Raw genomic sequence first — 15300 nt, forward strand, 5'->3', positions numbered from 1 at the left:
ATGTCTCACATTTGTACTTCTCAAGTATGTCAATGGTATGACAATATAACTTTAATAATGCAATACAATAAAGTATTCAATATCAAAAGACGTATTTCATAATGTTACCATATTATTTATCTAATGTTATATTTAGACAAACAAAGACAGTCATGACGGCAAAGAGCGAACTAAATCTGACGTTGTTGGCAATACAAGATGGGGCAAAAAAGACGAATGTCAGCCTAACAGGAAATGTGAGTTGGATCTAATCTTGAGAGTTGGACGGCTCCTATGTCTGAAGCTCAATGATGATAATATGCGAAATCCGTATCTACCTAAGGGTACGTTAAGTATATTATATAAATTGTTGATAGATTTGTCAGAGTTTGTTACACCGGAATGTTTGCTGGGTATTGTTTTCAATGTTATTAAAATATATAAAAAATAAAGGTTATTTCATAGCAATGTAAATATTTTAACCATGCAAATAGGTTGATGTAAGTCGGTGCCTCTTATAATGTTTTGTTTTGTATTACATCAGATGCTGACGATGGAACTGAAAGGAAAATTGGTTTTGTAGATCTATTTCTATTTGCCGTATTATTTAACCGTCGAAAGTTGGGGGAATGTATGTGGAGACATTGCCAGAACAAACTTGGTAAGTAACATGACATTTAGTAACACAAAAGTAATTATAATCACTGTATAACTAATTTTTATCGTGTTGTAATTTTCAAAGTTTACCGGTGTTCATCGATCGTGTATATTTGTTCACATATAACAACGTACATAAATCGCTTATAAATAACAGGGGCAGCTTTGGTCGCAAGTTCAATTCTGAAAACATTTGCAAAGTCTGCAGGACGAAATCTGGAATTACAACTGTCGACAGATCTCATGAATCATTCAAGGTAGCAACGGAACTTTATCATGTGAATTTGCCTTATACAATGTGTTCAAAGTTATTAATCTACGTTAATGCCCAAATTATTCAAATTAGTTCAATTTAATATGCGTCAAATGTAATGCAGGGGATATTGTATAAGTCGAAAAATATATTGCATATAGAAAAAATGTTGAAGAATTGTTTATATGTCTGGTAACGTGATCGCTTGAGTTTATATAACACAATATTGCTTAATATTGTAGCTTTTACGAAAAGAAAGCATCTGATGTCCTAACGGAATGTTTCAAGCGAGATAAGAAGATGGCTCAGGATTTGTTGATAAAGAAACTTGAGCCGCCATTTGATTTAATGAGCCCATTAGCATTGGTGGACAATAATTACCTCAAATATTTCATGGGTAATGAATGTTGCCAAACGAAACTCAACGGGATTTGGAGAGGAAAAATTGCAACTCATTTACCATGGTGGAAGGTATTTTACTATACATTTTCATGAGTGTACATGTAATTATTGTTCGCTGTTTCTATATGTGAATTTTTGCGAATCAAAGCGGTTTATTTAAACGCTTCACACATGAGAAAATTATTTAAATTTTCAAGCATGAAATTCGGTTTCTGACAACTTTGATACAGACGAGAAGAGCTAATACAAAATAAATAATTCAGTATATCATAATTCAAAATGTTACAGGAAAATCTTTCGTAGCTTCAGGCCATTACCCTTTGTGCAATCGTATTGAAATGCTTATGTGTCGTATGAAGACATCCCTCCAAAGTTACCGTACTTGGTATTTTCCAACAGTGACCATATGTTTAATATACATGATACAGTTTTCATAACGGACATTGACACATAATGATTATGAATAGACAGTGACGAAACATAATTTATTGAAACAATCATATTGATTAAAAACGTAATAATATGTTTGCTTACTTAATTACATAAATATTCTTGATTAAGGAAACTTCTTTTATTATAATCTACATAAGAATAGGCCGAGTATACTGCATTTAAATATCAATACAAAGTAAATGATGGATGAAAGAAACATAATATGTTATGCATTAAATGCATAATGTATTTATATACATTGGAAGTTTTTTGTTGTTGTTTTAGATCCTTCTGGCACTTTTCATGCCAATTTTCATATTTGGAATCAAGTTTACCACGAATAACAGACCGTTTAAAGTACAGACATTTTGCGGCAGGAAACCAAACAGAAACAAGGTTACATAACAGTTGTATATGTATATATCTTTATCATAGAAACGGTTAATAACAGTGCAAACTATACACATGGAACCACATTTATGTCTATTTACCTAATGTTGTTATGATATTTAAATGATAATACAGTAATTTGATTAAATATGTTTAAAACAAGACATCGTGTAAAAGTTGATTTATTGTCAATTTAAGTCAGCAATAGTTCTTGTATAAACACTTTGAATGGAGATTCTAAAGGTATTTCCATCACGCAGGGGAACCCGGTGGACAACCCGGACGAACATGCTCAAACAAGTGGCGGCACGAAACGAAAAATAAACAAGGTTACATAAAATAATATAATTTTTTTATTACAACAAAGAAAAAAATAAAACAGTGTTAACTATACACATGGGTCCACATTAATGTGGATATAGCTAATGATGTTATTTTATTTAAATGACAATAAAGTAAATTGCTAAAATATGTTACCCACAAGACACCATGTAAAAATTTGTTTGTTATCCATTTGATTCAGCAATTAGACTTATTTGAACACTTTAAAATGAGATTTTAAAAATATCTTTATAACGCAGGTGAACCCAGGGGACAAACCGGACGTACTTGCTCAGACATGTTGCGGCACGGACAAAGCAAAAACAAACAAGGTTACATCGCAATAATATAGTTAAATATTCTTATTTTACCAAAGAAAAGGTTCATTGCAGTATTCAATATACATAACGATCCAGATGTATATGTATGTAGCTTATTTTGATATGATATTTGAAAGATTCTACATTAAATAATGTTAATGTTGGTTCATTACACGTTTAAGTCAGCAATGGTAGTTATTTGAACACGATAAAAGAAGATATTGAAAGCTTTTCATAGCGCAGGTGGAACAGCAGAACAAACTTCACTACTACTTAAATATCGGGAAGGAATCGTCTAAGCCGCAGTTGTACAGCGTCGGTATGCGTTGCAATCAAAAAGATGGAGTGATACAAATAGTTGATGCCATGTACTACTTGTACACATCACCTTTTTCAGTGTACACTCTTAACATGGTAAGATGTAAAGGTGAAATGTTGAACCTTGCTGTTATAAGAACGTATCTAATTTTGAAATGTTTATCAATAGAACAGTTGTAGAATGTTTTCTTGTTTGCAATACACAGGTTTTCTGATGTCATATAATTATATGAATGCAATATATTGTAACGCACGCCTATCATTTCTCTTCTATATGTGTTATTTCATATTGACATTATTATATAACTGAAAGCGTGTTTCAGCTGTCCTATGTGATTTTCATGTTCTACTTCTCCTACTTCATCATCGTGGATTTGGATGAGGAAACTTCCTTCAGAGAGTACACAATCTGGGCTTGGGCGGTTACAATGTTCGTTGAGGAAATGAGACAAGTGTGTAGTTTTTATTTATAAAACAGATTTTAACAGCTAAGCTTTCACAAATCCGCTGACCGGTCCGTTACATGTTTACTTACCAACTAATGAAAGTTGGGACTTATTTTGAATTATAACTTGAATTTCCGCAGTTACAACCAGCCTACCCAGAGAGATTTATAGTCCAGGCCACTTACAAGAAAAAAATCCAAAACCTAAAACAAATTGCAAAAGAAATGCCGTAACTATATTCGAACGGTTTATGATAAGTTCTACCGCGTATTAAAATTCGCCATCCGTAGGTCGAGCGCAAATTTGATTTTTTGCAGTTGCAAAATGTTACATGCGAAATTAATTAATTTATCAATTATTTCAGCGAGAATTAACACTCTGTTGCATTAAACACTTTTTAAACCAAAACAAACCTCAACAAGCGTAATTAATCACACAATGTTACCTTAAGATAGAGTAAATACATGTAAAATGCTAAAATTTGCTTTTAATTTTACTATTAATGTTGTACCGAAAACAACAACAACAACAACAACAACTTGTATTAGCATATAAGCATAATACACTGCTTTTTTGCCACAAAACAGAAAGTTAATCAGTGTGTTTAATAATATCAATAGATTGATTAAATTAGAGAAGTTTACAAAAAGACAGTAATACATCAATAATCAATATAATAAATCTTCAACTGTAATACGAGGAAATCGTAGAATTATTAAATTATACAAACATGAAAAATCAAATAACATGGCTATAGTCTTGTAAAAGTTAACAATTATAACTGATTGTCTATATTATTACGAATTTCATTAGCATTAAACAAAGCAACGTTGTGTGTGTATTACAAATTCTATGGAGTAAAGCGGCGACGCGCTTTAGAGCAAGTTTAAACATGAATGGTATACAGTTGAATCTCAAAAGCTTGAACAAATTGATCTCAAACAGTTTTTAATAAAACGGGGGTCATACTAAGAACCGCTCAATATGTTTATTATCGAGTTCGAGCTATTGAAATGCGACTGCGCATTCGCTATATGATAAATATAAACATCTGTAAACCGGACAATTGGAGCCTGCGCATAATAATATGGGTATCTAAATGAGCCTGGATCCCAACCGGATTGTTCATACATAATCATCTGAAGTGATGTCACTTGGGGAGTAGTTTGAACTTGATCCTTTGCATTCCTTGCATGCAACGGAACACTCAAGCCCATGCTTTCTGCATGAGCATCGCCGGGTGTCACAGTTTAATTTGCATTTACACCTCACTATCGCGAGTAGATTGGCTGGAGCGGGTGGCATATCTGTTTTAACTGGAACGTATAGTCCGTTGTCCAACCTCCAGCCCCACATAGTTGGCTCCAAATCGGAAGTCTGAGTCCATTCTCGAGCCTGAAGATGAGCGCGAAGAGAGTGGAATTTTGCTGCAGCGGATGTTGGTGGAAGGGTATGTATCTGTACACTGTTAATGCCATTGATGGTTTTCTCAGTGAAGAAATGAAAAAGCAGGCTATTCAAATCAGAGAAGCTCGATCCGCCGTAGAGGGCCACAATGATTCTCTCACCTGCTTCTGTCACTTGCTCCTGTGTCGTCCCTTCTTGAAATTCTGCGAAATCAGCCTGCAGAACTTGACTCGAATTGGCTTTTTTGAATGCGATACCCTTTCCAATTCCAAAAATACGCGGATTGGTATCGCACCCTGTTAGCGCATGCAAGGCAGGAAGTATATGACACAACTGCGTACCGAGAACTGTTTTCGTTTTATGTACACTCCAAATTTTCGGCTTTCGATTAGTTCCTGAGTTCTTGTCTGACATAAAGACGATGTCATGCGTTTGCATGTTGGCATGGTGGCAAAGAAGTACCAATAGGTCTGTGTCTTCGCCAATAAGTGTCGTAGGCTGTGTAGAGGCAGATTCGATGGCTGTTTTTACAATAGTAACATCTGCATCTGCACTAGCTTGTACCATTGTGCATCCAATATTTTGAAGCATTTCAGTCAGAAGATTGATGAAGGCCTGTTTGTTTGCATTGTTTGCCATGAAATGGTCCTTCCTTGAGCGAAATGGTGTATCTTTTGTGAACACAACATGTGTACCCATTACGCCCTTGCTCCTACGTTGATGTGTAGCGTCTTTGGTTGAGGGCTCGTCTGAATATCCATCAAAAACTACTGTTGGCGTACCATTCCTGTTGGATACAAAATCAGCATATATCTGACAAATTCCCTGGAATGCGTATCCTTTTGGCCATGGGATTCTATGAAGCAGTGAGCCGCCATCCAACACGTATGCCATTTGTCCGTCCACCTCAGCACTTGCAGCACAATCACCCTGTGCCCATATTGTGTCTGCAAGTGTTGCTTTTTGTGCTTCTCTCATGCAGCCTGTGTCATCAAATAAAGAAGCTGGAACCGGACAAAGTTCGTGTGTAAAAACGGTACTCATATCTTCAGTTTTCCCACTGGCGGCTACTAGTAAACGCTGAAAGAGAAGCTGTGGGCTAACCTTCAATACCTCACTGCCAATTTGCAGTGTGGACTGCGAATTCATTGTAACTACCTGGTTCCCTTTTTTGAATGACACTTCCATCACATCTTGGCCCTTCAGATTGTCTACAATTTTGCTACCGATCTCCTTGGCTTGGTGTGCATTTACGGTGCCAGTAGATGTAACTCCAGTCTCAATGTTTCTCAAGGAGATTGTCGGTGCAAAAGGCTTTCTTTCTTCCAAGAAAGCCATGACTGTGTGCAAATCTTTGCAATCTCGCTCTTGCCTTGAGGAATAACATTCTTTGTGTTGCTCGCTTGTCTGGTAACCTGTTTGTGTTAAATCTTGGATGGCTGAGTTAACAGCAGAACACATTGGCATTGAAAGAAGCCACTGGGCCCTTTGTACTTCCGTCATGCCCTTACCTCTTGTCATTCCCCCTGTTGACTTAAGAGTACGCATAAGTGTTGATTCTATAGTCAAATCAGTTGAGAGTCCAGCCCAGTACCGGGCACTTCGGCGTACAACATGGTGGCCGTGTACAAACTTATCATGCACGTCGGGGTGAGTACCTTGTAGATCATCCATCTCTTGAAGATACAGATAGGCTGACTTTAGATACAAGTTGTGACCCGTCGCTGCCAGATAGGGAAGCATTTCCGTCACTGTTTGTAGATGCAATTCCCAATTTCCCGTTCTCTCTGCTTTGATGAATCTTCGGAGTATGTCGATCATTTCCATATATTGTACCCACAAACATGATGTGGGGTACTGCTTTAGCTCTTGCAGTTTTCTGTCGTATATGCTTTTGACCTTTTCTATAACTGGGTGTGTCAGCACACTTTCAGGTGATATCTGCTTTCTAAGTAGCTGATCGTATATGGCAGAAATCGTATCCAGATCATTTGCATCATCATTACGTATCCCGACGTCAAGCTCGTTCTCTTGAACACGATGCTCGTCTGTTTCAAACGGAACGTCTTGCGTCGGTTCGTTTTGTGGATGAGCAGTTTGTATCGAATCAGCCTGGTCAGTGTCAGTGCGTTCACATGTAGCCGTTTGTTGCGGTGTAGTTCCGTAAATTTCAGCGGTTACCATCGCACACAGTGCTGCATCGACAAGGAGATGCCCACGTACTGCTCTTGACACTGCTTTCCCACTCATCATGTTGTCTACCGCATTCGGTGCGTAGATGGTTTCTAAGACGTCCTGAAGCCCAGTCGCATGCATGAGACTTCCTATGGTTCCAAGAAAGCTCATTTGCATATGAAATCCACCTAATCTGAGAACGATCCTCCTCAGTGGGCTGTCAGCGTTCTCGTTTTGTACTATTGTTGCAGCTTTCCAGTACAGTGGCTGGTCAAATGTCACGATCGGTGTGCTATTACAAATTACCGCTTGTTCACACACAAATTTCAGTGTAGAGTAAACACATGACATGTCACTTGGATTAAGGTCAATCATTGGAAGAAATGTAACAGCTGACTTTCCTGGAAACTGTCCAATGTCAACAGATTGCATAAATCCCGACCAACCAGGATTTGACAACTTCAGTGGCCTGGCGACTTTTACTAAGACATCTAGATACGCTGTTGGGTCTTGAACATTCCTGGATTTCAAATCTTTGAGTATAACACTTGAGCGCTCTTGTTTAGGCCGGTAGAAGTGTACATTGATCCGTCCTGCTGAGACTATATCGGCATTGGAAACCTTTATTCGAGGTATGCTGACGTCTTCTGTGACACCTGGGGTAACGGCTGCAATAATACCCATGCCATGGAAAGTGCCATACCCGTCCAAAGTACATATATTGTGGTCTACATTATCGGCCACGAACTGCAAGGAAGATGACGACGTCACTCCTGGAATGTGCACTCCATTTGTAGCAGAAGCGCTGGTTTCAAATCTCATCACTTCTTTGTAACTTGAACAAAATCCCATTTTATTTAGTACATCAATCAGAAATCGTGAAGAAAATTGATTGTGGAGTTGCACAGCAAGTCCTAGTTGCAGAGGCGAAAGCAACATACGCGGCCTGGCAGTTTGTATTATAGCTTGTCCTATTGACGCCTTCTTGACACTATTAGTGTTTTTCGGAAAAAGTGTGGACAGAAATGCGCTTAACGAGCCAGGTAAGAAATCTGTCTGTTCTTCTAGGGAAGAAAGTGCAACTGGGGACGGGTATGTGTCCTTATTAACAGGCATTTCTTTAATCTCACTTTGTATGAGCTTTGCTGCTGCTTTGATGATTGACGCCTTCTGTTCTGCTGTGTCCATATTCTTCGGTTGGTTGTAAAAGTCATTCAATATTGACGAGGCGGTTTCTTTGAATGTTACAATATTGGAAACACCATTTAGTTCAGTAATTACCACTCGATCTTTATAATGTTCCTTCAACCTTTTCTTCATGTAAACGGCACTGTACGCACATCCTGGAATCAATTCTTCCATTTTTAAAACTAAGTTATGTACACTGGTCTGTTCATTGTCATTTTCTTCGAAGAACTGCATAACAGATAAAAATGCAGCATTTTGCTCTAGATTTTCTGGTCTGCCTCTTGGAGATTTTACTGTAGCTTCCGGGACAGTCTGTTTACTAGAAGGTAATTGTCGTGCAGTTCTAAAATTGACATTGCATGTCTGATGATAAATTGCATCTGCTGCATGCAAATCTTGTGCAATTTCCAGTCTTGCCAACACCTGATAACCCCACTCATCCTTTCTACCTTCACACACTTCCCTGATTGTTGCTTGAAAATCAAACGTTCGCACAGGATACACATCATGTCCTCTTTTGCAGCCCTTAAGTTTGGCAGCTTTGCCACAAAATAAGCAATGCTGACCAAAGTCGAAACCGCCATTTGACCGAAGGCGTCTGTATTCTTCTGAAAAGCCTGCACCACGGTTTCCTAATTGCCTTGCTTCCCTCGGTCGACAGAAATCACGACGGCAGTCTTTGTGAACACGTTGTCCTGTTGTTACAATGACGCTCAAACCCAGGAAACTGGCGAGTGTGTTAATCGTTACGCAACCCTTTTCTCCAAGCTGTGTCGTGGGTTGGCCATCGCCCAGCTCCTTTGTGCAGAATATACAGCAGCTCATGGTATGACCCTGGAAATTAAATGAAAGTAATAAAAACACTGATACGAAGTTCCTGTTTTCATAGATTAATAAGGATAAATTACTCTGTAAGATAAACTATTTGGGATATTACACAATTTTAACATGACATCTTTTTTTTACTAACTAGACATATAGTAAACTAATAGATACAATTACTAGCTGTGTTTTTTTATAAGCACTTGGTGCGTGCTGCTTTCAAAACATCTGTTAATATAGCACACGTAGAACTAGATCAATGTTATGACTAATCATGATTTGCATCAGATTCATTATATAGATTATAGATCTATCTGAATAATTTATGAAAAACCAAACACAAGTGCACACCAATACATTAAACATTGGCTAAAACGAACTTTAAAATGAAAAATTTGTAAATTGAATTTTGACTAGAATGGTCTTCCGTAGTTTTTTTTGTCGAGCGTAAGTCTCCCTTAGAAAATGAGTTATTTTTTGTTATTTTTTATCAAACGTGATTCTTAATATTTGTTATACATGATTTTAAATATCTTTTATACATGATTATCACTATAAAGAGCACATAAATAACAAAAATTGGTAAACAAATTTTACAAAGACTATGACGTCATGACATGTTTTCCAGCGGTCAATTTCAATCTATTTAGAGCACAGACACAGATAAATCGGGTTTTTATATAGAGGAATGCATTTGTCCTGTATTAATAAATATGCCATTGTATCATTTTAGGTTTTAATATAATATAACTCACCTTTTAAGACCAAACAGCGTCGAAAGTTACGAGTCTCTGCATTTTGTTCTAGAATAGTTGCAACTTCCGGTATAAACATTGTCAAGAAATAATAGGCTATGGAAGCCAAAACATGCCAAACAAAATTATAGTTAAACCGAACGGTGTATCGCGGATATCTGAAAAACCGCACGGAGGCATGATGGCGAATTTTAATACAAGGTACATATTGCATATATCTATGCGATGAACGTTGTTTCATTTCTTTTGCAATTTGTTTTAGGTAATTTCTTTAAGTGGCCTGGACTATTAAGGTAAACGACCTGTAGAATAGGTACATATATACAATACTCTAAAGAATATTCCACCCAGTTGAAATTTAAGCATATATTGAAGATATATGTTTCAGTTGATCACGCATAGAACGCCTGGACTCAATAGCAAAATCAAAGTTTGGATTGGATCCCACTGGAATAAGTTTGATCTGCTGATAAACATTCTTTTCATCACGACTGTTGCTTTGAGATATGAACTGTCAGGGAATGCATTTCAGTATGTCCGCTTTCTATACAGGTACGTAAAATAGGCTCTAACAATGTCACTACCGCATTCACTGGAATGCGACTATACGTTTAACCCGATCCCCCCGTCTTTTCGTCTACCCGAAACACCTCGATGTGGATAGAGGGGCAAATGTAATATATGTACGTTATTTCAGTGTTTTCGCCAGACAAATATGCCGGTCACTTTTGTAACAAAAATAAGTAAACATTAAAATCGGATCCTACTTCAACGCAGTCAGTAGTAATGCTAGGTTGATTAATCTATGTGGGAAAATGTTTATATATTACATGTGCATGCTATTTCAGCGTATTCGTCTGCAAAATATCATTATAATACATAATTTTCTGTCACATGGCAACGACAATTTTATTTTGCACAGAAGAAGAACTATTTATTCCCCATACAGCTTTCTATCCACGTGAAGAGATTCATCTACCTAGCATTAGTACTTTTTAATTGTAGCAGGAACAAGATATTAAGTCCTTCTTTGAATACTCTTCTTAATTAAAAATTTATATCATCTATTCAATGTTCCGTGCTTGGCGGTCTGTAAATGAACGATAATTTCCTACTCACATCCGAACGTATCCTTTCCCTAACAAAAATCGATAGAATCTGAAGGATATATATAAAGTAATATGCACGTTAAGTGTTGATTTAGACTCTCTGCAGGTCTATATTTACGTGGTAAAATAATAAGTCCCTCATTTTAATTTGCTTCAAATAGTTTTCTAAATATTCTATAAAGGCTCATCTTTCGAAAAGAAATAATTTTACAGCTAACGTCACACAACGTCATTAAATAGCGGAAGATCTTTGTAGAACTTGACGTTGAATGTATTTTGGACGTGAATATTGTAGATAAAGTCAAAGTCTTATAATAAATATATACCATTCAACGGCTTTTTATACAATTCTGCGAAGTATTTGGACACGTACACAGCTGAAATATTCATATTAGACTCTCGTGTCAGATCGCCCAATATGGTATCTCTTCTGTGTATTCGTGGACGCCGTATCACCGTTTTATATTATATTGCCGTTGAATAACGTACTGTTAGATAGCGAGTTGGGAATATGTATTGCCTTCCAACCATTAGGGCCAATTATATGTTAAAGCGGATCAGTGTATGTATATGTATTATGAATATTTAAAAAACAAAGGCAACTATATCGCTTTCAAGGAAAACGTTTACTTAAATATACAGAATCATCATGCAAACACTTAAAGTTGCAGGATAACAACAAATATCATTCCGCCAGTTTGACCAAAGGAAAAATTACTTGAACTTTCGTCAGAGCCCGACACATATTTAAGTCAAGTTTCCGATTTCCTACACACGACATTACATTAGAAACGAACAGTGCGGACACGAGTTGTATGTAATCATGTATCAGTTATGTATTCTCAATACTTGTAACACGATTTTAACTTGATTTTTCAGCATCACTGTGGCTATGTACTTCATGCGGTTTCTACAAGCATTTCTTGTTGCCAAAAACATCGGTCCAAAAATTATTATGATAAGGAAAATGGTACGCCGAAATATTTGAGAAATTGTTTTGTTTTGTTTTTCATTGTGGTTAATTAATTTACGTTGAGTGTTATATATTAAACGTTCAGAACAAAGTGTGTATTGGCTGTGTGTGTTTTCAGTTGGTCAGCCTGCTGTCATTTTTGGGAATCTTCATGGTCTTCTTTGTCAGCTTTAGCGTTATGTACCAAGCCAATCTGTACCCAAACTCGCCTCCAAGCGTCTCCCTTTTGAAAAAGTTAGTTTACAAACCATATTGGCAAATCTTTGGAGAACTGTTCTTGGATGAACTTTCAGGTAAACGATTTGTTTGAAAAGGTGTTTTACTGTTTAGAAGCATCTATTATTTTGTATAAATAAAATAAAACATGCAAGTTTGATGATTATTTTCATGTCCAATTTTCCGATGAAACAATTATAGTATTTGAGAAGACGCATTAATACATGATGTGCGCAAATAATTAAACCAACAGAAACCTATAATAGAGAATAAAGCACCTATAAGAAAAACATGCAATAATGTTTACAGACGTTGATATGATCATTGTATTGTAAGGACACTTATTACAAGGGGTTGTTTGCAAATTGTTCGGTATGCATTTCATTTAATAAAATGACTTATCGCACGTGACCGATTTCTTTTATGTGCACGGTTTAGTGTTCTTTTTACTATTTAAATATCACGTAAAGAAAGATCCCCCTTGCCAATAAGCATTTTATATGACTTTTGTTCTAAAATTGATAGAAGTTTGTGTCATCAATAATCTATATGGAAAAAAACAATTCATAAAACATGTACTCAATTTCAAAAGCGGATCAAAATAGCTTTAAACGACTATTACAATATTCATTTTCTTAGATGATTTGTAAGTTAAAATAGCTTGTTCATATTCAAATCAGACAATTCATAATATAAGAACTCTCTTTCCTCCCACTTTGAAGTTTACCACGCTTATTTTCTCGCAATGCTTAAGGTTTTTGTAGTTTCCAAAAAAACAACAACAGAAATATCTATGATTGCAAACTACAATATCAAGAATAAGCATCCCTGATAATGTTACTTTTTTGAGTTTGAGTAGGTTCTTGCAACTTATGTTCATTTAACTTCTCGAATTTGTGGCATAGCAATGTATGTTGAAGATCGAAAGCAGAACAGCGTGTATTGTGTCGGTCGCGCATCATCTAGTAAATCAAGTTTGTTTTAAACAATACTCGTCGCACGTACGTGTATAACCATTCGTTAATATCAACGTTAAGAGTTTCGATTACTACAGACATCGTAAATTAACTTTACTAATAGTCTGGTTTGACCATTTCGTAATATATAATGGATTATGTGTATGTTAGCAATTTAATTTAAACAAATACATTCGTTGAATTGATATCCCTCGCCAAATTTTCAAAATTTTGTGACAGACGGACGGACGTAATGACGGACGGACGCAATAACAGACATCGCCAATTATATATCCTTCCGCCTATGGCGGGGATAAAAGGTATGACCGACCCTTATGCCAATTGAATATTATTATCACACCGTGTTTTCTCATGTATCGCTGATACCCATTCACCTTTTATGATCAAATAACAATTTTTGAGGAGTTTTTATTATTATTTCTAGGCAAACGTGTAGACCTACACGGCCTATAAAAAGCTACGCCCCAAGACTATCGTGATTCATTTAGAAATCATTGTCATTTTTGTTAATGTAAGGCAATCCATATTATAATTCGGACTTAATATTAAGACAATATCCACTATGTTGCAGGCGATGAATATGGTGATTGCACAACGAATGCAACCGTTTGGAGATCCGCAGGCGGTCAAGGTCGTTGTCCAGAAAACACCCGCCTGGTCATATTTATTGGGGCAATATATGTTATTCTTACTCAGATCGTTCTTGTTAATTTGCTGATAGCAATGTTCAGGTACAGTCTATTGTAATTATTTGCATAAAATGTTTCGTATCTCTTCTTGGTTAGAAAAGTCGTATAGTATCGATGTAAAAAGTGTTCTTGGTTTAAAGGGACCTTTTTACAGATTGTGGCATGTGTTGAAGTTTGCCATTGAATGCTTTAAATTGATAAATGTAATCATTTTAACTGAATTCCTTTATTAATAAAACAATAATAAAATTAAATAAAGAAAAAATGAAAACCTCAACCAGTATCGACCACTTATCATTTGAGTAAAAGTCTAGCACTTTAACCACTCGGCCATCCGTTCTAATATAGAGAATGGTGTATTTTATACTTTATAAAAGCAATCGTCGTAATGGTACAAGGTATAACGATAAAAACAATCGATTCGCGTTTGTAACGCGTTATCATTTTCAGGTTTTTAAATCGTCAAAAATGCATAAAATTTATATTTACGTGCTATTTAATGTTAAGCATTTAGTTTCATCGCAAAGATCATAATCACAACGAAAATATACAAATCTGAAACGTTTTTTTTCAATTTTGTCAATTTACCAAAACGTGAGAATGTCCCTTTAAATTGCATTTAGGTGATCTGATAGTGTGCTTTAGTTAGCATCGTTTTTTACTTAACTTATGTCGAGGATGCGTTCAGTTGCTTCCTTTATATTGTAACTGTCTGGTCAATACCAAAACATTTAATTTCAGCAACACATTTGAAAGTGTTCATGAGCAGTCTAGCCAGATCTGGAAGTTTTACTGGTACGGTATTGTGCGTGAATATTACGAGAGACCTGTGTTTTGCCCTCCGTTGATAATTCTGGTTCACATTTATCGCACGATACGCCATGGAGTAAAACGATTACAAAAACGTGTCTCGGACAACGAATTTCGTAAGTAACACTAAACTGATAATATATACTCACGCACGCTTTTTCTGATTTAGAATTTTTACCATGTAGTTTTAGAGAGATGTTATTCAGGCAGAGATAAAAAAAAAGTCATTGGGAAATCTAGGAATGCCTTTAATCCGTCCGAACGTTCGATACAATTTCGTGTTCGACTTAAGTTCTGCAATGCTTTTGACAGATTATCATTAAACTGATGTAAAATGTTAAGGTCATTGGACATTTAACACTTGAAGGAAAAACATTCCAGATTTAATTTCATGTACAGCCCCTATATAGTATGCCTCTGGAGGTATGTTCGTGCGGCTTGTCAAGCCCAATGTTATTTGTGAAGGTCAAATGTATCGCTTATAGATTATCCTGTCTCATTGAATTTTGTAACATCGATTACTCAAGCTTCTGTTGTTTTATACTTGCAAGTATTCACAAACGTCTTTTTTCAATGCCTGTATACCAATAATTTCATTGGGTTATAAATAAAATATTGCAAAATAAATTAAAATTAAATTCTTATTTAAGTTATTATGCAC

The 15300-nt window shown here is 36.1% G+C and overlaps 1 protein-coding gene across 7 annotated transcripts in view; it reads left to right on the plus strand.

Moving 5' to 3' along the window:
• LOC127874937 (transient receptor potential cation channel subfamily M member-like 2) overlaps positions 1–15300 on the plus strand; it is a 32665-nt gene that overhangs the window by 16410 nt on the left and 955 nt on the right. For 6 of the 7 annotated variants that reach the window (XM_052419633.1, XM_052419631.1, XM_052419634.1 and 3 more), the window contains 14 exons: positions 137–323; positions 524–640; positions 794–893; positions 1132–1360; positions 2009–2119; positions 2374–2442; positions 2695–2766; positions 2998–3168; positions 3396–3524; positions 10254–10417; positions 11854–11944; positions 12066–12240; positions 13712–13871; positions 14571–14755. In XM_052419633.1, coding sequence (XP_052275593.1) covers positions 137–323; positions 524–640; positions 794–893; positions 1132–1360; positions 2009–2119; positions 2374–2442; positions 2695–2766; positions 2998–3168; positions 3396–3524; positions 10254–10417; positions 11854–11944; positions 12066–12240; positions 13712–13871; positions 14571–14755 — 1960 coding nt within the window. The remainder of the gene's footprint in view (positions 1–136; positions 324–523; positions 641–793; positions 894–1131; positions 1361–2008; positions 2120–2373; positions 2443–2694; positions 2767–2997; positions 3169–3395; positions 3525–10253; positions 10418–11853; positions 11945–12065; positions 12241–13711; positions 13872–14570; positions 14756–15300) is intronic. The other variant, XM_052419636.1, reaches the window with a different exon arrangement.

The sequence above is a fragment of the Dreissena polymorpha genome, chromosome 3 (assembly GCF_020536995.1).
Source record: "Dreissena polymorpha isolate Duluth1 chromosome 3, UMN_Dpol_1.0, whole genome shotgun sequence".
NCBI lineage: Eukaryota > Metazoa > Mollusca > Bivalvia > Myida > Dreissenidae > Dreissena > Dreissena polymorpha.